General features: G+C 60.8%; 1 protein-coding gene across 1 annotated transcript in view; it reads left to right on the forward strand.

Moving 5' to 3' along the window:
• The window catches only part of Tcerg1l (transcription elongation regulator 1 like), a 158,566-nt gene that overhangs the window by 75,587 nt on the left and 55,925 nt on the right, over nt 1-27,054 (forward strand). Inside the window, exons 5-6 of the mRNA XM_048334804.1 lie at nt 17,037-17,131; nt 20,301-20,392. Coding sequence (XP_048190761.1) covers nt 17,037-17,131; nt 20,301-20,392 — 187 coding nt within the window. The remainder of the gene's footprint in view (nt 1-17,036; nt 17,132-20,300; nt 20,393-27,054) is intronic.

Below are 27,054 nucleotides of genomic sequence, written 5' to 3' on the forward strand. Positions count from 1 at the left end.
GGGCTCAGCTAGTACCGTGTATATGGAGGATGCTGGTTCCACAGTCTAACTTTTTCTCCCCTTTTGACTTTATTGCCATTTTTCCCGTTGGGAGCCGTTGCAATGTGGGTAGATCTCCTAGCTTCACATTGCAGAGGAAGTGCGTGGCCCGCAGCCAGGGTGCATCTGATTTGAGCCTCACCATGACACCTCCACTTGACTGTTTAATTATGTGACATTTCGCAAAGAAGTAAGAGATAAAAGGATAAATTTCTAAGACTGACATTTGTTCTCTCTTTTAAGGGAAGCCACTTATCAGTCACAACAGGCAATAAAACTAGGTGTGCTGAGACTGGATTGCAATCGAGGATGGGTTTGATCTTCTGAAATGGGCTGCTTGGACTGACGTGGCTGGATTTCTCAGGCAGGGCCCAGCAAAGCGTGGTGGAATGCTTGGGGGAAAGGGCGAGGCCCAGAGGCAGGACGCTGGCATCTGGCCGGACCACAGACAGGGCTGAGCCTCGGGTCCAAAGCGGCTTTCCGGCACAAGGACTCAGAGCCTGCGACGAAGCAAGCCTCGATCTCCGTGGACACGCTGCAGCGCGTGAGGAGGCAGGGACAAGATTCCTGGTTTCCTCACTGGATATGAGCCAGCTGGTATTTACACGTGAATATCCATTCTCTTGTGAAAAGCCCCTGGATGGAGGGGCTGCCTGTAGCCCAGCCGTCTGGAAGCCCACAACCCCGGAGGCCATGGATACCATGGCCGCTCCGCTTCCCACTGGGCTGAGCTGGCGGAGACAAGAGCGTCTGTGCGCAGTGCAGGAGGCTGGCGGGGGGGCCCAGGGGAGGTGGGGACGGGCAGGGCAGGGAATGAGAAGCAGAAGGAGCGTCCCAGCGCAGGGACCCGAGGAGGCACAGACCCTAGTTTGGGGACCTCCAAACACCTGGGCAGAGAAGGAGTCCCCCCCGCCACCCCTGCACCGGTCTCTGGTCTCGCCCAGGGACTCATGGGATAGCCCTTAGAGAGGATGCTGCAGGCTTTGTTTACAGAATCTCAGAAATATGATATTCCATTTCGTCGAAAGGTGCAATGCAAGCATGGGGGAAAAGACTAGAAGGAAGATGCCTTCCTATTTGCTAAATGCATAAAACATCAACAAAAGTCATAGCTGTGCATAGATTCATGTCTCATGTGCAGAAATGATTTGCACAGGTAAAGAATATTCAAACAATTGAAGTATTTGTTTAAGCATCTTTTAAATTTTCTATAGTACTTGTCTGAACTAATGCTAATTCCATGCCATTGAGGCAGGAACATCTGAAATAAAGGCCTTCAGCTTTGTTTCTGGATGCTAATTAGGCACTCGGAGCTGCCAGAAAGCAAAGTTGTTTGTGTAGACACCTTCCTTTCATGTCAGAAGTTCGCGTTTCTCCTCCGTGGACTGTCTGTCCAGTGTGAGCTGATGAAGGCAGGCTGGAGGGGCCTTTTATCTCCCCACGGGAGCCCTGGGGTCCACTTTCTAGGTGTTCTGCATGGACAAGGAAAGAACATATTCATTTTTATTGTGAGGCAGTGCTTTAATTCTCACCATTTCAACTCATAAACCTTACCGTCAATGAAACTAATCGCGTCAGAACCAGGCGGGACCCTGCACAAGCATCCCAAACACATGAATGACACCACCGATCAGCCGCCATGCCGCCAAAGCGCTCCGTCTTCCCGTCAGGAGCCGCTCGGATGCCAGCTAACCGCACGTGGGGCCGGCATGGCGCCGCTCCCGGGTCCTGCGTGGAAAGCGGCCTGGGCGGGGGGAGGGGGGGCTGCCTTTGGTGAGCCAGGGGCGCCTGGCGTTGGGGGGTCTGCATCCTTCACTTCCTCCGGGCCTGGGCCCAGCGGGCGGGGCCGTGGAGCACGGTGTCCCTCACCGCCCGTCCCAGGACCTGCGAGCCCTGGCTCTCCCCAGGCGCAATGGCTGCTCCCGGCTTACTTGCTCGCTTGGGTCTCTTTGTCCACGGCTGTGCCCGTGGCAGCTGAAAAATCCTCTTGGCCTCCGATGCCGGGGCGCTGGCTGGCTCAGCGCGCGTGCGTTTGGTTAACCATGCGGCACTTTGGAAAGCAACTATTTTGCGTCCATCACACAGCTGATTTAAAACAGATTACAAGATTCAGAGGTGTGACTCCGCTGCCAGGGAATTCGCAGATAGGAGAAGAGTCATTTAAAGGGGACGTGCTGAAAGAGAGAGCGGAGGGTGGCCCGTCTCCGGCTCGGCGAGGCAGGCTGGGGCTGGCTTTGGGGGGAGAGAGGTATCTAGCATTTTCTGCTTGGAAGAGGCATTGGACTTCCCAGGCAGAGAAGGAAGCCATGTCAAGTGCCAGAAGGCAGTGTGTGAGTCCTGGTGACTGTCCCACGCGAGGCCCCATCAGACGCAGAAGGGGTAGCGGTGTGCCTGGTCCACAGCAGGGGGGTTGAGACCCCCCCATATGGGAGGATAGTGGGCAAAGTATCTGGGGGATGAGCCCCCCTGTTTGCCCACGAAGGAGGAGATCACAGGATCCATTTCAGCAGAATCAGTGTGGAGAGGAAACGTGGATGGCAGACAGAGCAGTCACTCCTTCCAGCGTGGGCATCCAGCCAGCCTGGGAGGTGAATGCGGGGCTCCGCCTGGGGTGCGGGAGAGCCGGTCAGCAGTGGGGGATGGGGGTGTTCTTCCAGAGAAAGCAGGAGCAGGAATCTGCCCCATGTTCTTGCCCTGGGCGGGCCGTGGACACTGGGAACTCCCTAGAGAGTGACATGCCCAAGGAAGGAGGAACAGACTTCGCTTCCGACCTGCAGGAATTAGAGAGCAGAGTGGGTGAACATCGGGATTGCTAACAGAAGCTCTGCCTTGTGGAACAAAACATCTGATTCTCATTGACCAGAGAGCTGGCTTCGTGGGAGGCAGCTGACCAGAGCTGGGGGAAGCCATATATACTGGATTGGAGCCTTCCTCCATGGCCTCCTTCTTCTGTGGACCCACTTCCTCCATGGCTCTCCTTCATCCATGACTGTCCTTCCTTCCTCCGTGGCTCTCCTTCCTCCGTGGCTCTCCTTCCCTCCTCCATGGCTCTCCTTCCCTCCTCTGTGGCTCTCCTCCCTCCGTGGCTCTCCTTCCCTCCTCCGTGGCTCTCCTTCATCCATGACTCTCCTTCCTTCCTTCCTTCATGACTCTCCTCCCTCCTCTGTTGCTCTCCTCCCTCCTCTGTGGCTCTCCTTCCTCCGTGGCTCTCCTTCATCCATGACTCTCCTTCCTTCCTTCATGACTCTCCTCCCTCCTCCATGGCTCTCCTCCCTCCATAGCTCTCCTTCCTTCCTCCGTGGCTCTCCTCCCTCCCTCCGTGGCTCTCCTCCCCTCCTCTGTGGCTCTCCTTCCCCCCTCCGTGGCTCTCTTTCCTCCCTCCATGGCTCTCTTTCCTCCGTGGCTTTCCTTCCCTCCTCTGTGGCTCTCCTTCCTCCACGGCTCTCCTTCCTCCACAGCTCTCCTTCCTCCCTCTGTGGCTCTCCTTCATCCATGACTCTCCTCTCTCCTCCATGGCTCTCCTCCCTCCGTAGCTCTCCTTCATTCCTCCATGGCTCTCCTTCCTGTGTGGCTCTCCTTCCCTCCTCCATGGCTCTCCTCCCTCCGTGGCTCTCCTTCCTCCCTCCGTGGCTCTCCTCCCCTCCTCTGTGGCTCTCCTTCCTCCGTGGCTCTCCTTCATCCATGACTCTCCTTCCTTCCTTCATGGCTCTCCTTCCTCCCTCCATGGCTCTCCTTCCTTCCTCTGTGGCTCTCCTTCCTCCATGACTGTCCTTCCTCCGTGGCTCTCCATTCCTCCGTAGCTCTCCTCCCTCCCTCCGTGGCTCTCCTTCATCCATGACTCTCCTCCCTCCGTGGCTCTCCTTCCTTCCCCCATGGGTCTCCCAAACCAAGGGCCTTGTAACCAGACGCTTCACAGTACACACGGGATTGATTGTTTCCCATCCTCAATACCTCTAAGGGAAGTAGTCATAAAAATATGAGCTCCTTGGACAATGTCTGTGATGCTCTGAAGGCAGGGCGAGCCCCTGTCACGGTGAGGGGCAAATAGCACAGTCTCTGGGGCATTTCCTCCACACGGAACAGCATGCCTGCTCGTGTAGAAATGCATTTCCTGTGTATTTGGGGGTCGCCTGGCTTCTTTGGCTTCTTGATGGTGCTGAAGAAAATCATTCTTGCAAGTGATGGGTGGTTTGCTTTGGTGCCAGCTCAAATCGAATTGTGCAGGCCGACATCACAAATCAATTCTGGGCACGCAGCTCCATTTTCATCCTTCAGCTTAGGACTCTCAATCCCAAGCCTGCTTTCGTTAAAGGTTATGTTTGCCGAAAACTAATTAAAGCCATTTGTATCAAATGACTGGAATAACTTCCCTTTTGAAAATAGAGAAAATAACGGAAAGAAGTTGGTTAGAAAAGAAAGTCTGAGTTAATTTCATCAGCCGAGCTGAGAACTGCACTATTAATTTTATTACATCTAAATGCAGAAATAAATCAGTTATGTGAAGACTGCATTTTCATATAGGTCAGTCTGGAAAAGTCAGCACAGACTCGGCCTGAGTCCTCCCAAGAACTGTGTCCAGCACTTGCTAGCACACTGTGCGCAAATCAAAGGCGGCCAGCCAAACACGCGTGCGATTCCTACAGCTCTCCCGAAATCACCGTTCGCTTCAGTCACATTGAGGTGGCGTAAGTGTTCCCTTGTGCACTGGACACATCCTCTCCTTAGTGATGTTTCACTGAAATCATGCAAATGGACTCCATGAGGACGAATCCACCACAACTCCTGATTTATGTCAAAGATAGCATAAATGGCTCTCATGGCCTTTTCCTCAGCCATCACTGAGCTCTCAGGAGCCGAGCCCGCTCTGTGAGGCAGATGCTAACCTGGTGCCGTGTACTTAGTGTTCCTCAGTCCAGACCCAGACCCCCCACAAGCTGTTACCGCTCCTGTTCTGGGGAACTTGGAACCCAGGAAAGCAAGCCCGGTGTTGACTCCTGGCTTGCCTGATTCCACCCTGCAGCCCAGCCCCGCCCCGGTGGGGGTCCCTGTCTTGTGCTGGCCTGATCTGTGATCGCCCATAGGAGTGGGAGCATCCCAGCCCCAGCTGAGCCTGGCTGCAGTGCTCTGCGGCGCTCAGCAGTCGACGGAGACTGCAGATAACGGGGAGAGAGGCGGAGGGCGCGTGTCTCTCCTCAGGCCCAGAGCTGCTGAAGTTCCTCTGATCCCAGGCCAGGGGCTCAGGTCCAGGGGCCACTGCTGGTGTTGTGACCTTCCTGGCCTGACTGAGCTTGAGGCTCCCAATCGTAAGAGTGGAGCCCGAGACAGGCTCTTCATAAACGGAGCAATGACCTCTCTCTTTGAGGAAAAGACATCGCTAAAATAAAGATTCACCAAGTTATCATAGGAAGTCCTTTCCAGCAACCTGAGTTTTACAAACCTCCCTTTGGTCTACTAATTGCTTTAATTTTGAAACCTATTTTATTAAAATGTTCATATTTGATAAAATTTAATGATGCAATTTAGAAAATGAATGTATTTAACCATGCAATTCTCTTCTATATGTAACTAAAGGCTATATAAAAAGGTACTTGGAAAACATTCCTGACACAATTATGGAAATGTTAAAAACAGTATTTGATTGTTAGGATGGCCACACTTAATTTCAACGTTATTAAAACCCAGCATAGAGCAGTGCCAGCCTTGTGTAAGGCTCCTTCCTTCCTCAAATCCCCCCCGGCTGGGCAGAGGACTCCCTCAGAGCGCTTGCCCAGCAAAGCCTCAGCGGTCCGGGTCTGCGGACCCCAGATCTTCAGGGTGACAGACTCACACTCACGCAGCTTTCCCTGCTCTCTCCTGCCCTCCTGATTTGTGTACTGTGCTGTCTTTAGCATCTCAGGTTATGAGTCCAAGTTGCCTGCAGAGGATATTCCACACCGAGCGTCCTCCGGGCCCTGCAGCGGCTCAGGCCCAGCTTAGAACAGGACTGCGCTCTGCAAGCAAACGCAGTTGTTAGCTCTCGCTTCAGTAAGGCTGGTGTCAGCAGGAGCACTGAGAGCCAAGCTGAGGGCAGGGACCCCTCCAGAGAGAGCGGCTGGCAGTCCTGGGGCAGGGGGGCCTCCACCCTGCAGGAGGTCCCCAACAGGAGTGTGACAACCTTACCAAAGAGCCCTAGCCTTTCACTCGTTATGCAGTGCAGGTCCAGCCCTGTCCCTGTGCAGTGCAGGTCCACTCCTGTCCTGTGCAGTGTAGATCTACCTCTGTCCCTGTGCAGTGTAGGTCCACTCCTGTCCTGTGGAGTGTAGATCCACCTCTGTCCCTGTGCAGTGTAGATCCACCTCTGTAACTGTGCAATGCAGGTCTACTCCTGTCCCTGTGCAGTGCAGTTCCACTCCTGTCTCTGTGCAGTGTAGATCCACTCCTGTCCTGTGCAGTGCAGGTCCACTCCTGTCCCTGTGCAGTGCAGGTCCACTCCTGTCCCTGTGCAGTGCAGGTCCACTCCTGTCCCTGTGCAGTGCAGGTCCACTCCTGTCCTGTGCAGTGCAGGTCCACTCCTGTCCCTGTGCAGTGCAGGTCCACCTCTGTACCTGTGCAGTGTAGATCCACCTCTGTCCCTGTGCAGTGCAGGTCCAGCCCTGTCCCTGTGCAGTGTAGGTCCACTCCTGTCCCTGTGCAGTGCAGGTCCACCTCTGTCCCTGTGCAGTGTAGATCCACCTCTGTAACTGTGCAGTGCAGGTCCACCCCTGTCCTGTGCAGTGCAGGTCCACTCCTGTCCCTGTGCAGTGTAGATCCACCTCTGTCCCTGTGCAGTGCAGGTCCACTCCTGTCCCTGTGCAGTGCAGGTCCACTCCTGTCCCTGTGCCGTGCAGGTCCACTCCTGTCCCTGTGCAGTGTAGATCCACCTCTGTCCCTGTGCAGTGCAGGTCCACTCCTGTCCCTGTGCAGTGCAGGTCCACTCCTGTCCCTGTGCAGTGTAGGTCCACCTCTGTCCCTGTGCAGTGCAGGTCCAGCCCTGTCCCTGTGCAGTGTAGGTCCACCTCTGTCCCTGTGCAGTGCAGGTCCACTCCTGTCCTGTGCAGTGTAGATCCACCTCTGTCCCTGTGCAGTGCAGGTCCACTCCTGTCCCTGTGCAGTGCAGGTCCACTCCTGCCCCTGTGCAGTGTAGGTCCACCTCTGTCCCTGTGCGGTGCAGGTCCAGCCCTGTCCCTGTGCAGTGTAGGTTCCCTTCTGTCCCTCTGCAGTGCAGGTCCACTCCTGTCCTGTGCAGTGTAGATCCACCTCTGTCACTGTGCAGTGCAGGTCCTTCCTTGCTCACGCTCACACTGGATTCTGTCTTTCCTCGCGTTCCAGGAGCCGATGGTCCTGGCAGCCTGGCTCACGGGTGGCTGTGTGTCCTCCGCCTGCCCCGCCTGTGCGCCAGGGAGGCCGGGCTCCCGCTCCCCTCTTGCGAACGCTTGCTTCTTGAGAGCCCCCCTGGGCGCGTTCCTCCAGTGGCCCCGCCCGCTCCCTGGCGTGGGAGCCGGGGGGGGGGGGGAACTGCTGCGTCTCTCCCTGCACGGGGAACGTGCGGCTCAGGGCACGGCCGGGCCTCATCGGGCGGCACCGTCGTTTACCCAGACGAAAGCCACGCGTCCGGTGCGGCTCCTCAGCCCGGCGAGCTTTCCTAATGAGGGGAAGCTTCCAGAGCGTGCGTCTGGGACCCCGGCAGTCCCCTGGGGGAGGGCAGGGGCCAGCGCCGTGCTGTCCCCGAGGGACGGGGTGTCGCTCCGGCGTTGGGGACGCCTGCGATCTCAGGCAGGGCTCTGCTGCTCACTCGGGTGGCCCCTCAGGCGTGGTCCCCGGGGCTGAGGCAGGTTCAGAGCCCCCCCCCCGCCGTGTGCTGCCCTTGTGTGCCCGTGTGCATTGGGCCTCTGTGTGTGTGTGTGTGCCTCTCTGTGCGTGCACACAGGTCTCTCCGTGTGTGCACGTGTGTACCCCTGTGCCTTTGTGCGTGCACACATGTCTGTGATTGCATGTGCAACATCAGGCCCCCTGGCATGCCAGTACGTGTGCCAGGCACCACCGTGCGGAGCCGAGCGTGCCGGCTCCCGCGTGCCGGGCTGTGCTGTGAGGATCGGGTGTGCCGACTCCTGGCGTGCCAGGCTCCAGTCCCCTTTCGGGACCGTCTGCCGGGTGTGTGCGGCGAGATGTGGGCGGGCCTGGTCCTGGTCCTGCTCGGCGTGTCCCGGCCCTTGTGGCTCCACACGCCTCAAAGCACGGGGGCGGCTGGCTCACGCAGCCCGCCCTTCCCTCCCTCCCTCTGCTCATCGCCCTGCCCTCCCTCCCGCCCTCCTCATCGGCCGGCCCGTCTCCCCCACCCCCTCTCCCGCACAACCCTGACATCCATCCACATCTCTGACCCCGGCGTGTGACCGTCCTTGACTCGGGCAGAGCTCTTGCTTTCGTCAGTGACTTCTGTCCACGGAGCCAGCGGGGCTGAGTGCACCTGCGTGGGGGACGGAGCCCCCCGTGACGTGCCGTGGCTCCCGGGGGGGGGGGTCAGAGCACTGGCGGTCTCCTGCACGGACGCTGGGGTGCGGCGCCAGCCTGGGCGAGCAGGCCTGCATCCGCGCCCCGTTCCTGGGTGCTGTGCTGGGGTTTTGTCGCCCTCTTCCCTTGCTGTGCTATGGTTTTCTCTCTCTGGCTCTGGGTTGCTGTGCCATGGTTTTCTTGCAGCTGGTGCTAGGCAAGCATGCCTACTCCTCCAGCCTCCAGTCACCCCCCTTCCCCTTCAGCCCGCCTACATCAGAAGGTAGCATTCTGAGTGTTCTAGAATAATCCAGAAGAATAGGCTTTTCTGTCCCTCTATCCTGCAGGGACACAGCATCCTCAGAAATTCAAATGGACCTGCAGAGAAACTGAGAAGTCACTGGGGATCAGAGACGAGCCTGTGGTAGGGAGGGGCGGGGAGGGGCCACCTCAGGGCTGGGGGGGGCCTGTGGCAGAGAGGGGCGGGGCCACCTCAGGTCTGGGGGGGGCCTGTGGCAGAGAGGAGGGGAGGGGCCACCTCAGGGCTGGGGGGGCCTGTGGCAGGGAGGGGCGGGGCCACCTCAGGGCTGGGGGGGGCCTGTGGCAGGGAGGGGAGAGGAGGGGGGGGCTGTGGTAGGGAGGGGCAGGGCTACCTTGTGGGGGGGGCCTATGGTAGGGAAGGGAGGGGGCCACCTCGGGGCTGGGGGGGCCTGTGGCAGGGAGGGGAGAGGAGGGGAGGGCCTGTGGCAGGGAGGGGCGGGGCCACCTCAGGGCTGGGGGGGCCCTGTGATGGGGAGGGGAGGGGTGGGGCCACCTCAGGGCTGGGTGGGGCCTGTGGCAGGGAGGGGAGAGGGGGGGCTGTGGCAGGGAGGGGCGGGGCTACCTTGTGGGGGGGCCTATGGTAGGGAGGGGAGGGGGCCACCTCGGGGCTGTGGGGGCCTGTGATGGGGAAGGTAGGGGTGGGGCCACCTCATGGGGGGCCTGTGGTACGGAGGGTAGGGGCGGGGCTACCTCAGGGCAGGGGCCTGTGATGGGGAGGGGCGGGGCGGGGGCCACCTCGGGGCTGGGTGGAGCCTGTGGTAGGGAGGGGCGGGGTGGGGGCCACCTCCGGGCTGGGGGGCCTTAGAGCATCTGTCCCTTCTTGGCAGCCCCGCCCTCCTGCCCAAGCTTTTTTTTGTGCGCCTCCATCGGTTAGGAATCGAGGACAATGAAAATGGTTGAAAACTAATTCTCCCTGCCACTCATCAGCTCTGGAATGGTGGCCTGTGGAACATGTAGGAAGACGCAGAAGCGGTGTGCGTTTCTGTGGAAGTGACCTCTGCCCGCGGTGGAGTTGGGGAGGACCCTGGGCCTTGCCGGCCAGCCGCCCCGGAGGGCACGAGCCCCTGGCTGGGGGTGCACCCTGCCCCGGGCCCTCCATCCCCCAGGAGCTCTGCCCTTCGCTCCTCGTGGGAGGCTCAGGAGCCCCGGGGTGGGGCTGCCGCTGCCGTTGCGTGCCTGACGGCCGGGCGGATTTGTGTGGTTCTCGATCACATGGTCCGTCCCGGTTCTGGCTCTGTGGCTGTGCCTCCGACGGGGACAGGCCGGCCCCTCCCGGCGTCTGGCCCAGCAGCACCTGCCCTCAGGGGTCAGGGTCGGCCGACTGGGCGCGTGCTCTTGCAGCCTGGATGTGGTCACTGGCAGGCTCCCCAGCCCTGCTGTGTGTCCATTGTGAGGGAAGGGACGGGGAGAGGTCCAGGCCCCGCAGGACCCTCGGACGCAGCTGCCCTCCCTCCTGGTAGCCGAAGTACAGGACCCAGGCAGTACAGCCCGTCTTTGGGCTGGGGCAGGGGCGGGTCTTGGCAGGCGAAGGGTATTTAGGAGGTTTCCCACCCCCCCCTCCTGCTTTATGACCTACAGGCCTCCCCGGCTCCTGCTTGACACAAGTCCCAAGCCCCTGGGTCTCTTGTGTCCATTGTCTCAGTTCTGAAGTCGTGTTCCTCTGGCCTTGGTCGTTACTTGGGCCACAGTGTCTGCAGGTGACAGCTCAGGCCACGCCCTCCCGTGGCAGGAAGGGCTCCGGTACTTCAGTTCTTATTGACGGGCAACTCAGATCAATGTACTCACCAGGCCTCCTTGGGAACCTTATCCAGCAGACCCGGGTGTGCTTAGGCATAAATTGCAATTTCCCTTATTTCACTATCAACATTTTCAAAGGAGCCCAGTGCCCCTGACGTTGCCAGGCACCCTTCTGCCCTCCCCCACCGGTCCCTGTGCAATCTGGAAACAATGGCGCGCCTTGTCTGTTTGCTTAGGAGCGAATGAGGTCGTTGTGACACTTCGCAGGAGTGTCGGGGATGTCATTTCAGACGTAGCACGCAGGGCTCAAAGAACTGTCAAGCAACAAGTGCGTGAGGCATTGCGTGGTCTTGCGGAGGGAAGGAGAGGTTGTCTGTGGAGCACTGTGACGGGAGCATGCAAACCCAGAGGAAAGAGCGTCAGTGGCTCCTGGCTGTCCCCTGCAGCCCGTGTCCGGCTCAGGCCTGGGCCTCCTCCCAGGACGAAGCGTTTAATAGAGCCATGAACGTCCACGCGGGTCCCGATAGCCGTCTCTCCCTGGTCTTCCAGCATGTCAGTGCTGTGACTCGTGTCTTGCGCGGGGGGCTCAGCAGTGTGAATTTCCTGTGTGACGCCTTCCCGTGGTGGCCATTCCCACTCTTGCCTAACCTCAGGCCGCCTCTAAGGAGCCCCGTCGAGGTCGTGTGACTGGAGGGCCCTGGGTCTGAGGAGAGATTTCCCGTCCATGTTCAGTAGGTAGAGGAGCCCGTCTCTAACGGTATCTGTGGTTGCCATTGGCTTCCAGCGTAGGAAGTCTGACCCTCTGTCCCGGGTGCACCCATAGCCCTGCTCGAGCCCCTCCACTAACAGGAAGGGGGCCAGCGTCCTAGCACAGCTTTTCTGTGTACCCCAAACGGGCGTGCCTGGCTTTGGAACTCTCGGACTGGAGGAGACCGACCCACGGGGCCCGTTTACCGAGTGGAAATGGAGGCAAAGTGTGGAGGGCCTGTGTTGATCACATGAAAATCAGGGCGAACCTCAGAATTACTCTTGAACTGCCGGCGCTTTATTCAATATGAATAGGATTTGTGGCTCTTGCCAGAGCTTCCTGGCCGGCGGACTTGCAGGCTGCATGCCCTCTTTCATCGGAGCGTCTTTCATCCGCGGCCCCTGCCAGATAATCACAGAGACCTTGCGTCTTCAAGCTTCAAGACCTCAGGAAAGCAGGCCGATTAAGCCTGGATTAAAGCCCACTCTGAAATTCAAGGACCCTGACCCCCCAACTTAGGACACATCAACTGACCTTCCTCTCCTTTGTAGGAAGTAGGGTTGACTCCTAAGCGCTAACAGTCACAGGGCTCATCACCCCAGGAGATGGAACCTGGTTTTCTCTCCATATTTTTTCCCCAGAAAAGTTATGAGCACAGCATCCTGCCTCCAACTCCAGCGATCCCTTCTTGTTTCGCTGTCAGCTCCTGCAGCTCTGGGGTTGCAGTGTCTTGCTGCTCTCGTTGCCTCCCCACCTCCGTCCCCACCCGTCATGGGGGCCACCAGGGTCCCGCGTGCAGTCATCGACTCCTGACTGCCCACCTCCACCGCGGCTTCGCCCTTCGCTGCTTGGACTTCCGCACTCCCAGAATGCCCTGCGACCTTCCCATTTCTCCTGGTAGCTCAGCACTGCCAGGAGGAACATCAGAGCCAAGGGCATGGGGGAGCACTTTATATCAGAGTCAGGCCTGATCAATAGATGGATCGCAGGGAAGATATTACCATCATGCCTTGCAACGAGGGTGGAGATATTTCCTGCGCTCCCCCAGGTACGTAGAGGCCTGAAGTCTTACAACTTGTTGATTTTCCTCCATAAACTAGTTCTCTTTGCCACTCAAGGGAGTACTTTACGACAACATCATCAGAGTTTGTGGAGAGGCCCAAAGCAAAGAGTACTTAAGCATGTCAGAGCGGGCCCCGGGAGTGGCCCGTGGAGAGCTGTAGAGCGGGCACTTCCAGGGAGGAATGGCCGAGGTGCAGACCCAATTACGTGTGTGAGCCACCGAGCCGGCTACACGCCTCCAGGGGCCTGCAAAATCAACGACTGTTAAAGAGGGCTGGCGATTAAGGGAACCCTTCAGGACAAGACACAAGCAATTTGTCACAGGTGTTCGGGGGATATGTGTCTGGGATGAGGGCCTGAAAATGATCATTAAATACATCTTCCCCAAGAAGCCCTCGGGAGGGGCCACGCGAGGCTGTTCTTCCCCAAAGCCAGGTTTGAAGATCTGACTCTTACAAAGATCGACTGTTCTCACGAAGAGGCACACCGTAGAGTATATTCTCCAGACAAATCGAGAGGCACCCTCAGCTGCTGCGGTTGTTCAAGTGCGGAATTACGGACGCGTGACTGACCTGTCAGGTTCCCGCCCGTGTCTTTGCGCTGCGTGCGCATTTCTGTGTTCTCTGAGGGACAGTCGCTCCTGTCTGTGCGGCGGTGACCGCTGCGTCACGGACGTGGAGCGCGGCTCCCAGCCTCCGCCTCCGCAGCCCTCCACCCCCTCCACCCCTCCACCCCTCCACCCCTCCACCCCTCCACCCCTCCACCCCCTCCACCCCTCCACCCCCTCCACCCCTCCACCCCCTCCACCCCTCCACCCCTCCACCCCTCCACCCCTCCACCCCTCCACCCCTCCAGCCCCTCCACCGCCTCCACCCCCTCCACCCCTCCACCGCCTCCACCCCTCCACCCCTCCAGCCCCTCCACCCCTCCAGCCCCTCCACCCCTCTACCCCCCTCCACCGCCTCCACCCCCTCCACCCCTCCACCGCCTCCACCCCTCCACTCCCTCCACCCCCTCCACCCCTCCACCGCCTCCACCCCCTCCACCCCTCCACTGCCTCCACCCCTCCACTCCCTCCACCCCCTCCACCCCTCCACCCCTCCACCGCCTCCACCCCCTCCACCCCTCCACCCCCTCCACCCCTCCACCCCCTCCACCCCTCCACCCCCTCCACCCCTCCACCCCTCCATCCCCTCCACCCCCTCCACCCCCCTCCACCCCTCCACCCCCTCCACTGCCTCCACCCCCTCCACCCCTCCACCGCCTCCACCCCTCCACCCCTCCACCCCCTCCACCCCCTCCCCGCGCTTCCTTCTACTCCGGCTCCACTGAGCAGCCTCTTTACGGCAGGGATGAAATGCAAATCAAAGGACTTTTTTGGCTCTTTCTTGGGTAGTAAAAAGCCATCTGCTTGTTTCTAGTCGCGTTTAGTAAATAGGCGGACTAAATCCGTGGAGTCCTGGGTAACAGTCGGAGCATCCAATGCCAGGTGAACTTCCGCTTCTCTCGCCACTCACCTGGGTCTGCTCCAGGCTGGGCCGCCATGGAGCCAGGGGCGGGGGTGGGGGAGGAGGCAGACATGGTTTGTCTTTGCCCCTTCCTCTTCCCTGAGCCTGCGGGATGGAGGGGAAGGCGTGGGCAGCCTGCTGTCCGGCCTGGCCGGCTCCGGAGTTCCCGTGACACGGCTGGCGGCGCTCAGGGCAGCTCGGCCCCATGCCAGCTGCCGCAGACACACACCCTGCCCGCGATTCTCCTCGGGTTTAGGCCTCTCTGCCGGAGGCCGCCAGACCTCCGTGCTTTCTCCCCCTCTGGCCCCGCTGACCTCCCTAGGACGGGGCCTCTCGTGCCGTGCATGTGCTCTGCACACGCAGTGAGCTGTGCAGGCATGGGGGAGCAAGGATGTCCTCCGTGCAGGTCGCCCAGTGCCTCCCTCCTGCCTTCTGCTGGGTTTCAACAGAGGAGAGCATCGCCGAAGCCTCTCGGATGCTCAGGAAGGGACGTGCGCCTCAGCAGGGGGCAGGCGCGTGTACAGCAGTGGCACGCGCGTGGGTTCCCTCAGCACGCGGCGTACCACGTGGGAAGACGAGAAACGGAGGGCAGGGCACCCGTGATTCCCTCCCACGACCTCGGCCTCCCTGGCTTCCTCGGCGCTCACTTCCGCGGTGCACTGCCTGGGGGGGGGGTCAGATGGCGAAGGCGTTTCCCGCCTCCCGTCTCCTCGCCGGGGGTGGAGGGGAGGCGGCCTGCGAGCCGGCTCTGTGGAGGGAATGCGGAGCTGGGACTGGGTTGCCCGGTCGTGTTTGGTGAGCACTGGGGAACGCAGAGTTCTGGAAACCTCGTGCAAAGCGGGGGCTCTGCCTACAAACCTACCAGCTTTCCAGCGCTTTGGATCTAGTGTGCTGACTGAGATGTGGCTATTTAGTCCGATGGAAAGGTGGTAGTTTCTTCCAAGGGCAGTCTTTCCCTCCCCTCCCCTCCCCTGCCTTCTCCTTCCGCGTCCTCGTCCCTTTTCTTCTTGTACTGGAGATGCAGCCCAGGGTCCACTACATTCCTGGCAGATGCTCTTCCACCAAGCTACTTCCCAGCCCTGCTTGGGACCAGTCTGGAAGTGGACCCGTAGGCCGTGTGGCCAGGCCAGTACTCTTGCTGGTGGTGGCTGCTGCCCAGGAGCCCTGGGGTGGTACCTGGGTTCCTGAGGAAGGAGAGTCCAGGGAGGAGGCTCGGCCCGGGGTACCCTTGTCGAGATGCAGTAGCAAGCAGAAGCCAGCTTGTGGGAGATGCGTTCCCGGCTTCTGGCCAGCCGCTCGTGCCAAGCAAGGGCAGCGGCTCCTTTATCGGCCGGGGCCAGCCCTCTTCCCCCGGGGGAGCCGGGAGGCCAGGGCCCTCTTCAGAGTCGCTGTGGCAGAGCGGGGCCCTGCCGTGGGCCGTGGGTGCTCTGGCCACGCATCCACTCGCCCTCAGATGGGGGGCGGGAGCTGGAGCGCCCGGCTCTGGGGTGCAGGGGCCGTGCTGCCGGAGCCGCTGTTCCCAGGTGGCACCTGAGCGCCCCGAGAGACGGGCTCCCTTCCTGGCTGCTCAGCCGAGGGAAGCTCCGCCCCTGGGCTCTGCACCCCACAGCCCTCCAGATGCCCTCGGGGCGCCCCGGCGGCCCCACGGGGCTCCAGGCCTGCGCTGCGTCTCCTGCGAACCTGTCGGGTGGCAGAGGGCAGGGCCTGGCCGGGGCTGAGGAGGCCGTGCCGGAGGGCGTCAAGGGCCAGTCCAGCCTCCCCCGCTCGCCTCCGGTCCCTCCTCTCCTGTGTGCGTGTGTCCGCAGACACACACAAGGGTGCAGAGGCGTGTGCGCGTGCGTGTACAAGCAGGTGTGCGTGTGTCCGCAGACACACACACGGGTGCAGAGGCGTGTGCGCGTGCGTGTACAGGCAGGTGTGCGTGTGTTGGCTGGCACGCGTGTGCGTATGCGGGGGGGGTGGTGGCGGATGTGCACGTGCGTGGGCAGGTGTGTGTGCACGCGTTGGCAGGTGTGCACAGGGGTACACAGGTGCGTGGTGTGCTCCGGTGAAGCTCCTGTCTGTCTCCACGCCCCCTCTGCAGCCTCGCCCTGCCGCGCGCGGGGCTCCTGGAGCTCCTGCCCAGCAGCTTTCTGCTCGCAGCAGGCCGTATCCTGCCACTCAAACCCAGGGGCAGCGCCGGGGTGGCGCGTGGTGAGAGGCTGGGTTTTCCTCTCCGTGCTTGGTATTGAAACAGTGATCAGTCAGTCTTGCCGTCTTTGCCTGAAACTGGTTGCTCTACGCACCATTTTGAGGTCTGGGCAGATAGTTTGGGAAGGAAGTGAAGCGCGACCTTGATTTCCATCTTTGGGGTCCCATGGCCTTTGCTCCTCCCTTTCTGGCTCACGGAAAAGCTGGTGGCATGGGGTGAGGGTCCGAGGCGAGGGGCCCAGGGGCTCTCGGCAGCCAGGGGCTCCCGCTGTCACAGGCGGCTGCTTCCCGTCCTCCCTGGGAAGGGTCTGGGTCCCGTCCACTCAGCGCGCGCGGCCCGGCCGCAGGGCGAGGCCCTGGGTGGTGTCGATGGTGCCGAGCACCCACGCGGCTGGCAGGGAGGGAGGGAGGGAGGGAGGTGGACAGCGCTGAGGAAAGTTCTGGGCTGCGGGGGAGCCACCCCCGTGGCGGGGCGGAGCTTGGCCATGGCTGGGAGCACCCCACAGAGCCCGCAAGCGTGCCCGTCAGCAGGGCGACCCCCCCCCCCCCCCGCCCGTGAACCACTCGTGTTGGGAGACGGCTAAGCCCACGTCTCCCTACCTGTGTGGTGCCCGAGCCATCGAGGCGGTGCCCTGGAGGACAGGGGCAGGAGGGGGCTGCCCCACAGGCGTGGGCATCAGGCAGGGCAGGGGCTGGTTTAGGCAGCGGCCCCTGTGTAGCCCGGGTCCCTGCCCTCGAGTCCCCAGCACTGGGAGGAGGCCCCGACGCCGCATCGCAACCCAGGGCCACACCTGCGCCACCCCCCCCCCCCCGAAATGCTTGCCACCGGTTTGAATTCTTAGGGGAGCGGTTGATCTTTGCTTAATTTTTCCAATTACGACTGACGTGATGAGCCGAATCTTAACGACAGTTCTTTCACCCAACAGATAAGAGCGCGGAGCGCGGCAGAGCCCCCGGCCCCCCGGCCCTGATGCTGCCCGCCGCCGAAGGGAAGAGCCGAGCCGCCGACCAGGAGGACAAGGTGGGCCCGGCCCCCGCGGAGGACGGAGAGGCCTGGGGGGCGGTGGGGGCGGGGGGGGGCTCACCCCTGGGCTGTGTGAGTCGTGAAATGGCTCTGCAGCCTGTTCCTGTGACTCCCAGAACCCGGGGTAGAAGAGGGCCTGGTCGGATGCCACAGAACATTCCAGAAGGCGGCCCCTGTCCTGGCCGTCTTGGTCTGTGGAGAGTGCAGCTGGCTTCCGGTGCATTCTATGACTGCTTTCTGAATGAAGAGGGGACACAGTTGATAGGTGGGAAGCCCAGGACACCTCCACTGTGCTTAACGTTCTAGCTTTAGGCCTCTCTCCTGGACCACGTGCCAAGCGGCCTTTCAGGGACTGAGAGGGACCGTCTGTCTGCGGGACGCCGGTGGGGTGCCCGCCCGCCTCCGTCCCCTGAGGACCCAGGCTGTCCACCGTGCTGCGGTGTGGTGATCACGGGGGGGGGCACCCGCCTCCCCACACCCGCCAGGTGTCCCGGCACACCCGAGGCTCCGGCCTCACCCCCCTCTCCTCCGTGTCTCGCTGTTTCTCCCTCTCTGGAACTTCTGTCCCCAGGCCCCGGGGGGTTCCGTCCCCCTGCCCACGCTCTCCCGTGGAAATCTCACCCCAGCTCACTCCTCCTCCTCCTCCTGTCCGTGGCCCGTGTTGAGTGGTGAACATCCACCGCCGTGCGGTAACCCGCATGGCAAATGTTGCCTGTGACGTGTCATCTCCTATAGAAGTGAGCATCCAAGCCAGAATTACATATTAATTACGCAGATAGCCTGGCTAGGGCCTTCATAAATACTTGCTTTATCACTGGGCTCTGCAAGTCTAATTCACTTTTATTACTCGAGTGTGGAACAGGAGTTTTATACCATGATTAGCCATTTTTATCACCAACAGGAAATCACAACCAGCAAGAGCCTCATGAAGAAGACCTCAATAATTAGTCAGAGAGAATCCTACCATTGCCAGATTTGAATGCTCGACCCCTGCACAAGTTACTCCCGCCATAGTGACTTGAATAATTTAGCAGAGGTAATCTCCTGCTCAGAGGCTCCGTATTGAGTTCTATTGTTCAATTAACTTCATAATGAAAATCCCCTCCAGTTTTCCTAATTGGATTAGTAATATAAACTCTGATCTTAATGCACACACACACACACACACACACTCATATATATATATATATATATATATATATATATATATATGTATATGGAGACAAGTGTTTCTGAATACTCCCCGTTAAGCTAATTATTTATCCTGACCTTATTTCCTCACAGGAAACAAAGATAGTATGTACTACCAGAAAATTCTTAAAGCAAAACTACCTAAAATGCTTTTCATTCTTCTAAATGTAAAGGTGATTATGTAAGTCTAAATCACTTGTTAAATGTACTTACCTGTCTAGTTGCGTGGAGGGTTCTGGGAAGACCCCAGGACACGGAGGTGAGGGCCTCAGTAAGCTCTGGCTCACGTGGTGACCGGCAGGGGACCCGCACAGCCGTGTGCCGTCTCTGGGGACACAGCTGACCTGTCCTCTCCTCGGCCAGTGGCTTTTTTTGATAGCAGGCAACCCCGAGGCAGCTGCACCTTGCTATGGATAGTTTGCCACGGAGACACATTGGACCGCTTTAATTCCTTAGGATTTACTTAACTCTTGGCCCTGAGAATGACGTGGAATTCTTTTTTGCTTCTTGTTCAAACTTTACGCTTCAGTGGTTCAGTCGTTTAACACGTTCCTTTTTAACTGTGGAAGTGATGACGGAAACGAGCCCGTCGGCAGCGCAGCCCTGAGCCGCTGGGCGCCTCTCCGGTCTCTCTCTGATGGCCGCCCTTGTGCCCTGGACCCCCAGGGCCCCGCCTGGAGTATAGGTTGTGTTTAGATTCAGTTGGTTGAGTGGTTGATCATTTCCTCAGCTACACTGTCTCAAACAATACTGATATGAATGCTGAGAGAAGAGCTCCTAACATTTTAGGATGACATTTATTTTTAAAGATCTCAGCTCAGACCCAGGCAGTTTCTTATAATAATGCACAGAATAATGCACTGTGCTTTCATATCTCAGTAAGTTTCCAGAAAGAGAGAGAGAAAAAGAGAATGAGAAAGATACAACTTAATCTTTGTGATGGTATTCTAAGTTTGAGATTAAAATCACACAAAAAGTTGATAGTATATATACCCCTATAGTCCTAGAACTCAGAAGGCTGAAGCTGGAGGATTTCAAGTTCAAGGCCAGCCTGGGCTGTGTAGCAAAACCCTCTCCCGCAAACAAGGAAGTGTGCGCACACTCCGGGAAAGAACCAGAGGTTCCGGAAGCCGGCTGGAGCCCACCGCGTTCTTAGGGAAGCCGCGGTTGAGTCTCAGCCCTGGCCGCGGTGGCCGGAGGCTCCTTCATCTCCGACTTCACGGTCGCCGTGGCGGACACGGGCCACGCCGGCCCACCCACGAGCCCGGGGCCTGCCACCCGCGGGTGCCTGGGGAGACACGGTCGGCGTCCCTGGCCCGTGGCCGGGGTGGGGCTGCCAGCGTGCGCGCGTTCACCCTTCAGACGGCATGGCTCTTCCAAACGTCTCTGAGCACCTAGCGCTGCCCGGAGGCCCCCGTCACGGTGACCACTGCCCGCGGCCCCGTCACGGTGACCACTGCCCAGGGCCCCGTCACGGTGACCACTGCCCGCGGCCCCGTCACGGTGACCACCGACTGCAGGGGCTGAGCCTTGGTTTTCTCACGGGTGACGTGTTGTTCCCACATGCCTCGTTTTCTAAACGGGGACGGAGACCAGATGCTTGGTCCTGCCCCGGGGCGCGCGCCTGCGGAGGGGGGGGGCGGACGGCTGGGGAGCAGCCCAGGCTGGGCCGGCCCTGCCCGTCTTGCCCCTGCGGGAAGGACCTGGCTGTGCCCCCCCCGCCCCCCCCCACAGCTCCCTCGCTCCCTGACAAGGCGCTGAGTGGCGACTGTGCCCCGCACTGCCTTGGGGGCGCCCACGGAGTGCAGCCCACTGGGATGCTGCGGCTCCCGGGCGTCCTCCCGGCTGATACCCGACGGCGGCCGGAGCCCGCTGAGCCCGCAGCCGGCCGGACCCGGTGCCCGGCCCGCCTTCCTGTCAGAGAGCCGGAGGGTTTCGAGGTAAAATCAGCTCTCCTTTTTCTTTCTGTTTCCAGGAGCCGCCGCCGTCGGGCGTGGTGAGAGGGGAGGACAGCGCCGCCGAAGGCAGCAAGCCGGTGGCCTCCGCGCCGGTGCCCGGATCCCCCTGGTAAGAGCCCCGGGGGCGGTGCCGTCCCACCCCGGCCCCTGCGGGGCGTCGCGTGGCCCCGGCGCGCCCCGCTCGAAGACGTGAACTTGCGGCTCGCGGCAGGTATAATTCTACACGGATGTCACGTTCCGCGGGAAGAAAAATGGCACTTAAGTGGCGAGTTCTCCTGCTCCGATAGATTTGTGAGTCCGCATTCAAATGGCAATGCCGTTGCCCATCTATCAGAGGGAGACCACGGCTGGGAGTCAGGGCGGCAGCCGGGAGCCGCCGCGGAGTCTCCCCCCTCCTCCGGGCGAGGGCCGAAGGGAGTGACTGTTAACCGGAGCTGTGCCTGCCGGCCTCCCCGCCCCGTGCGGACTCCCCGGCTCCGACTCCGCCGGGCTCCAGAACACCCCGCACCGGGGAGCCACCGTCGTCGGCGCTCGGAAATGCCCTTCTGTAATGGTGGGCTTGGGAGCCGGGGTAGAAAGGTTAGGACAGTAAAAATTAGCTTTAACACCTGAAGATGAGCGCTCAGCATGCGGCTGGGGGCCACAGCGGCTCTCGGGAGCAGGGAGAGGGGAGGCGGGCAGCCTGCAGGTAGCGCGCCCTCCGGGACGGACGAAGGGGGCCCCTGGCATCGCCACGCGCGCCCGCCGGGACGGACGAAGGGGGCCCCTGGCGTCGCCACGCGCGCCCCGCCGGGACGGACGAAGGGGGCCCCTGGCGTCGCCACGCGCGCCCGCCGGGACGGACGAAGGGGGCCCCTGGCGTCGCCACGCGCGCCCGCCGGGACGGACGAAGGGGGCCCCTGGCGTCGCCACGCGCGCCCGCCGGGACGGACGAAGGGGGCCCCTGGCGTCGCCACGCGCGCCCGCCGGGACGGACGAAGGGGGCCCCTGGCGTCGCCACGCGCGCCCGCCGGGACGGACGAAGGGGGCCCCTGGCGTCGCCACGCGCGCCCGCCGGGACGGACGAAGGGGGCCCCTGGCGTCGCCACGCGCGCCCGCCGGGCCGGGGGAGGGCGCTGACGTCACCACGCACGCCCGCCGGGCCGGGGGAGGGCGCTGGCGTCACCACGCACGCCCGCCGGGCCGGGGGAGGGCGATGACGTCACCACGCGCGCCCGCCGGGCCGGGGGGAGGGCGCTGGCGTCACCACGCCCCCATCCGGGCAGGGGGAGGTCGCTGGCGTCACCACACCCCCATCCGGGCAGGGGGAGGTCGCTGGCATCGCCACGCCCCCATCCAGGCAGGGGGAGGTCGCTGGCGTCACCACGCACGCCCGCCGGGCCGGGGGAGGTCGCTGGCATCGCCACGCCCCTATCCAGGCAAGGGGAGGTCGCTGGCATCGCCACGCCCCCATCCAGGCAGGGGGAGGTCGCTGACGTCGCCACGCCCCCATCCAGGCAGGGGGAGGTCGCTGGCATCGCCACGCCCCCATCCAGGCAGGGGGAGGTCGCTGGCATCGCCACGCCCCTATCCAGGCAAGGGGAGGTCGCTGGCATCGCCACGCCCCCATCCAGGCAGGGGGAGGTCGCTGACGTCGCCACGCCCCCATCCAGGCAGGGGGAGGTCGCTGGCATCGCCACGCCCCCATCCAGGCAGGGGGAGGTCGCTGACGTCGCCACGCCCCCATCCAGGCAGGGGGAGGTCGCTGGCATCACCACGCCCCCATCCAGGCAGGGGGAGGTCGCTGGCATCGCCACGCCCCTATCCAGGCAAGGGGAGGTCGCTGACGTCACCACGCCCCCATCCAGGCAGGGGGAGGTCGCTGGCGTCACCACGCCCCTATCCAGGCAAGGGGAGGTCGCTGGCATCGCCTCGACCCCCCCCCATCCAGGCAGGGGGCGTCCTGAAGATGGTCCCTGTCTCACTTCTCCCGTGGCCTCGTGGAGCCCGCTGTGTGGCCGGGCACCGTGCCCCGTGCCTGGTCACCTGCAGTGGCGGCCACGTCCTCTCTGGAGAGACAGCCCCGCTTCCCCGCAGAGGACCCGCGGTTGGGCCTCCGGCACTGGCCATCTTTGGCTGCCGTGGTTTGGCCCGCGGAGTTCTGGGGTGTCTGAGGCTCCCTTCAGCCCTGTCTGCAGCCGCTGCAGTGACGGGACGTGGCATCCCTTAGCCTGGCCGGGCAGGTGCCACCTCACTGGGGTCCCGGGAGGCCATCTGCGTGCTGAGCCCCCTTCTTCCCCCCCAGGGCCCTCACTGCCCCCCCTCAGCTTCCCCGACCCTTCTCTAGAATGACTGGTAGGACTCAGGAAAGGACTCTGCGGCCACTCATCGTGTGGGGAGAGGGATTGTTCGGGGCAAGGCCGTGTGCACCTGGCGTGGGCTTCTCGGGGTAGAACACTCTCAGGATGGATGGTGATGTGGCCAGGAGACTGGCTGAGACGGGCCAGTGCCTAGGGGAGGGGCTGAGGCGGGCCGCCGTGGGGACAGGCTGGGAGTGGAAGGGAGGGGGCCGCGTTGCCAAGGTGCCTCAGGGTGCAGGACGCTGCTCCCAGTCCTCTTCTCCCTGACTCACAGGCCCGGTGGAGGAAGGGAGTCTCTGGCAGGGTCCTGCTGGCCCGTGGCTCGGGCTCTCCTGCCGCAGGAGAGTGTCCAGTGCCTGCCCGTGTGCAGAAGAGCTCCATTCTGTAAGAGCACTTCAGAGTGAGAACCAGATCTCCTAGCTGGGACCTGTGCAGCATCGCAGAGGAGATGAGGGGGCTCCTAAGGTTGCCCTTGAGTTCTTCATGTCGTGTGCTTGTAACCTCAGTTCTACTTGAGCCACGGTGCCCAGTTTGGGTGAGCAGCCCTGCAGTTAAGGATATGCATGCCGGAGGTCGTCCCCCACCAGACTGCAGAGGGGCATCTGCAATCCCACCTGAAGGCTGGGGGCCCTGTGCCCTGCAGAGTACGGGGGACCTGCTGGATCCTGCCTTTCCTGCCCTCCTCCAGAATCTCAGCCTGCACGTGTGGACTCCCCTGACACGCCTCTGGCCCCGGAGCACAGCTCCACCGCTGTGGCAGTTGTGACGGTCTCTCTGGCTTGCTCAGCTTCTCACGGCCCCCCAGGCCGGTGCTCGGGGAACCCCCAGGAGCAGCCCCACCTTCCGTCCCCTCTCCGTGGCCCATCTCGAATGGCCCCCGGCTATGTAGGGACCCTCCCCTGGTCTCCTGGCCCCGCTTGGCAGGGCCACGGGGAGGATCCAGGGGGTCTGCTCAGGCAGATCCAAGAGAGCACTGTCTGCTGGCAGAACTGAGGCCACAGGCAGAGTTCTTCTATAGAAACTTGGCTGCTAGAAGGTTCTACGTAGGTGGCGCTAACACAGACTCAGAATGGAACACTGTCAACTCACAAAACTGGCTGGGCACAGCTGGAATTACAACAAGGAGGTGGGAAATCTTGGAAACTAGTCAAAGCTTATAAAACAAGTCAAATTGTTTTTACTGTTGGTTAACGTTTCATTGGAGCTACATTGCTAATCAAATTGGAGCTGGAAAATGGGATGTTTGAGAAGACAGCAGGGTGAATAAGACTCTCAATCTGCAGCCGAAGCAAACACACACCCTTGGGGAGGTGAACACACCTAGTGGTTTCCTGATTCCCATCTGCTATGGAAAACACCCCAGGGAGTGGGCATGCTGGGGCCGTGGGCTCAGGAGTGAGAGAGGAGAAGGCATGGCTCCCCCATTCCTCAGTCCGCTGCACCCCGACCGGGGGCCTGGAAGTCCGCCCCCACGCCAAGTGCAACTGCACGCCCTCAGCCGCCCCCACCGGCCTCTCCTTGCCAAGAGGGAGGACCAGACGCCCAGCCTCCTCCCCCGCGGTGCCGGGAAAGGAGGAGGCGCCCGCCCCCCCATGCGCGGCGCTCACCAGGGGCAACGGCTTCCGAGTCCAGCCACCTCGGCAATTTCAAAACACTGCCATCCTAGTTCCCGCGGATGGGCTCCAGGACACCAGGATTGCAGTGTCACCTTTCCAGACGAGAGCCGCAAGGGCGGCGTCCACGCTGACGTCCGTGCCGCGCGAGGCCTCGCCCTCCGCCCTTCGGGGACCAGGCTGAGCTTGTGCTCCGACCAGAGCCGCGGCGGATCTCAGTCTCCTCCTCTGATCTGCTCTCGGCTCCGGCGGGCACCAGGCCGTCACTGCGTCTCTCTCTCGAGGACTTTCTGTGTCCGCCTCTTCTCTCTCTCACTTGGCATTCGATACCTTGGAAGGATTGACCGCTATCTTGTTAGGAAGTAATTACAATGATTTTCTTGGAATTGTTGATGACACAGGGAAATTTCACAAGTAATTGTTACACAAAGTGTACAATCTATGACCTTTCGGCTTATTTGACAAAAAAAAAAATGCCAACATCAGTGGCTAATAAGCATCTGAGATGATTTTAGAAGACTATGAATTTACAAGTGGCACACTGTTTCCACGGAACTTTTTTAAATGTGTGTTGAGCAGTGGCGTTACTGCCCCATCTTCTAAAACTCCAGATCGGGGGACGGGAGTCTGCCGTTAGCCATCGAGGGGCCGCCCAGCCCCGAACTCCTCAGGAGGCGATGGGGAGAGAGCCGCCTGCTCTCGGGAGCCAGGGGCACGCAGCCGCGGGAGGCAGTTCCCCCCGCGGGGCCCCTCGCGCCCGGAAGCAGAGGGGTGGACGGGCAGGAGAGCCGTGTGTGCTCCTGAGGTGTGGATGCCCGGCGTCCTATCAAGAGGCCAGGACTCATTTCCTATTTCTGCCATGGGGGAGGGGAGGGGCAGGTAGGCAGGCCTGGCACAGGAGAGGTGCAGAACCACCGGGAGGCCGAGTCCCCAGGCTGTTAGGAGAGGCGCGGCCCGTCCTACGAGCACACGTCCGTGTTCCTCACCGTGGAATCTGGCGCGTGATGGTGCGTGCCTGGCTCGGCGACCACTTCCCATCACTCTTCTCTAAGTACACACCACCGAAGGGAAACCAAATGTCACTTTGTCCCCTTTGCATAATTGAGTCTTTTATTATGTCAGGGAAGGGACAGGAGGGGCATTACTGCCAGAGAGGGGAGACGGATGCTGGATTAAATGTCAGCGTGCTTAGTTATGGCGGCGGGCAGGGGAGGAGGAGGCCACGGCTTCTAGGAGGCCTCTGGAGGGGGCAGCGAGGGCGGATGGAGAGGAGCGTGCTCCCGTCTCTCCCTTTTGTAGTCTCCGGGAAGCTGCTCCAATCGCCAAACCCCGCAAGGCCTAGAAGACCACTGGCCGCCGGCAGTTCGCCGGTCCTTCTGCCTGCCCGAGACTGAGTGAGGGGAAGGAAAAGCTGTGGGAATGAAAACGTAGAGGCATGGCGAGTCAGGGTGAGGGAAAGTCAAGGTGGTGATGCACCAAGCCCAGGGTTTGCTGAGAGCTGGGGCTCCGGGGAGGATGGAGGGGGCAGCGGCCTAACTTCTGATGGTGTCCGTCAGCTCCAAGGTCTCCTTGGCCTGCTGGCCATGTGGACTGGACAGGACCCTCAGCTCCGCCCAGGTCAGCGCCTTCTGGAGACCAAGCCCCGGGTAGGGAAAAGCAGCCAATGGCACAGGGCTGTTGCCTGGCTGTGGAGGAGACCCAGGGAGCACCAGGCTTCACGGGGAAGATGGGAACTCCTAGGACGGAGCACGCGCAGTGGGGGCCAGGAGGGGCCTGGCAGGAACTCTTGCTCCCCGTGAGCTGAGCTGAATCTTGAGAGGCACGCATTCTTTTCCATCCTTCAGAGCTCAGGGACGGGGAATCTGTGCTTGAAGGGTGACTGTGACGCCCTTTTCTACCAATGCAGTAACGGATGCCATTCTCATTTGCTACAACCCATGTCTTCCTGTATTAGGGCAGCCCAGAGTGGATATCCTGTAGCAGACTTAAATAACTCTGACGAACTAATTACCTCCTCGGGGATATGGGGACATTTAGAGAGAAGAGGGACATGGCGGCCATCCAGGAGTTATGTGGCATGATTAAAAAAGGAAACTATCTGTGTTACTTAAAACAGGCATAAAATGATACATAAAATTAATTTTGCATGTTATAGCTGGCTCCGTCTAGTTGAAACCAACCGTAACAAGTAGATGGGCAGATTTCTCCTGGGAGCCACATTTATTTACCTGCCACGGGCCCTGTGGTTTAATTCCACACGCCTCCCCTGGATGTAGCCTGGATGGAAATGTGCACCGTGCTAGCTCACATCCCCCCTCTCCGGTACTCATGCCCGATTAAGCTCCTAATTAGCTACACTCCTCCCTGGGTTGAGAAGTTGGGCCTTGGCGATGTTTGCTCAGCTTTCCAATGGCGAGTGCCAGGGGCTGTGAGAATCCCTGTACCCACGGACGTAGAATTAGGGAGGGGGGGGGCTCCCCAAGCGCCGAATTTACAACAGACGCTGACGGAGGACCCGCGAGAATTTAGCCAAATGAATTTAAATGCCCAGGCGTCAGGCGTCTTTGTGTCTTTCTTTCTTTTTATTTAACTGTGATATTCTTTTGTCTTTTCTTTTCGGTGCCCAGGATCCCATCTAGGACTTGCACTTGCTAGGCAAGCGCTTTGCCACTGAGCTGCATCGCAGCCGGTGAAGCTTCTTTCTTAGGGAGCAGCAGTGTTCAGGATCCGGGGGGGGGGGGGGGTCAGGGCCTTTGGAACCATCCCCTGGGTCTCCCGGAGGGATTGCGGTGCCCCCATGGCCCTGTCTGGAAGCCAGG

The sequence above is a fragment of the Perognathus longimembris genome, chromosome 2 (genome assembly GCF_023159225.1).
Source record: "Perognathus longimembris pacificus isolate PPM17 chromosome 2, ASM2315922v1, whole genome shotgun sequence".
In the NCBI taxonomy this organism is placed as follows: Eukaryota; Metazoa; Chordata; class Mammalia; order Rodentia; family Heteromyidae; genus Perognathus; species Perognathus longimembris.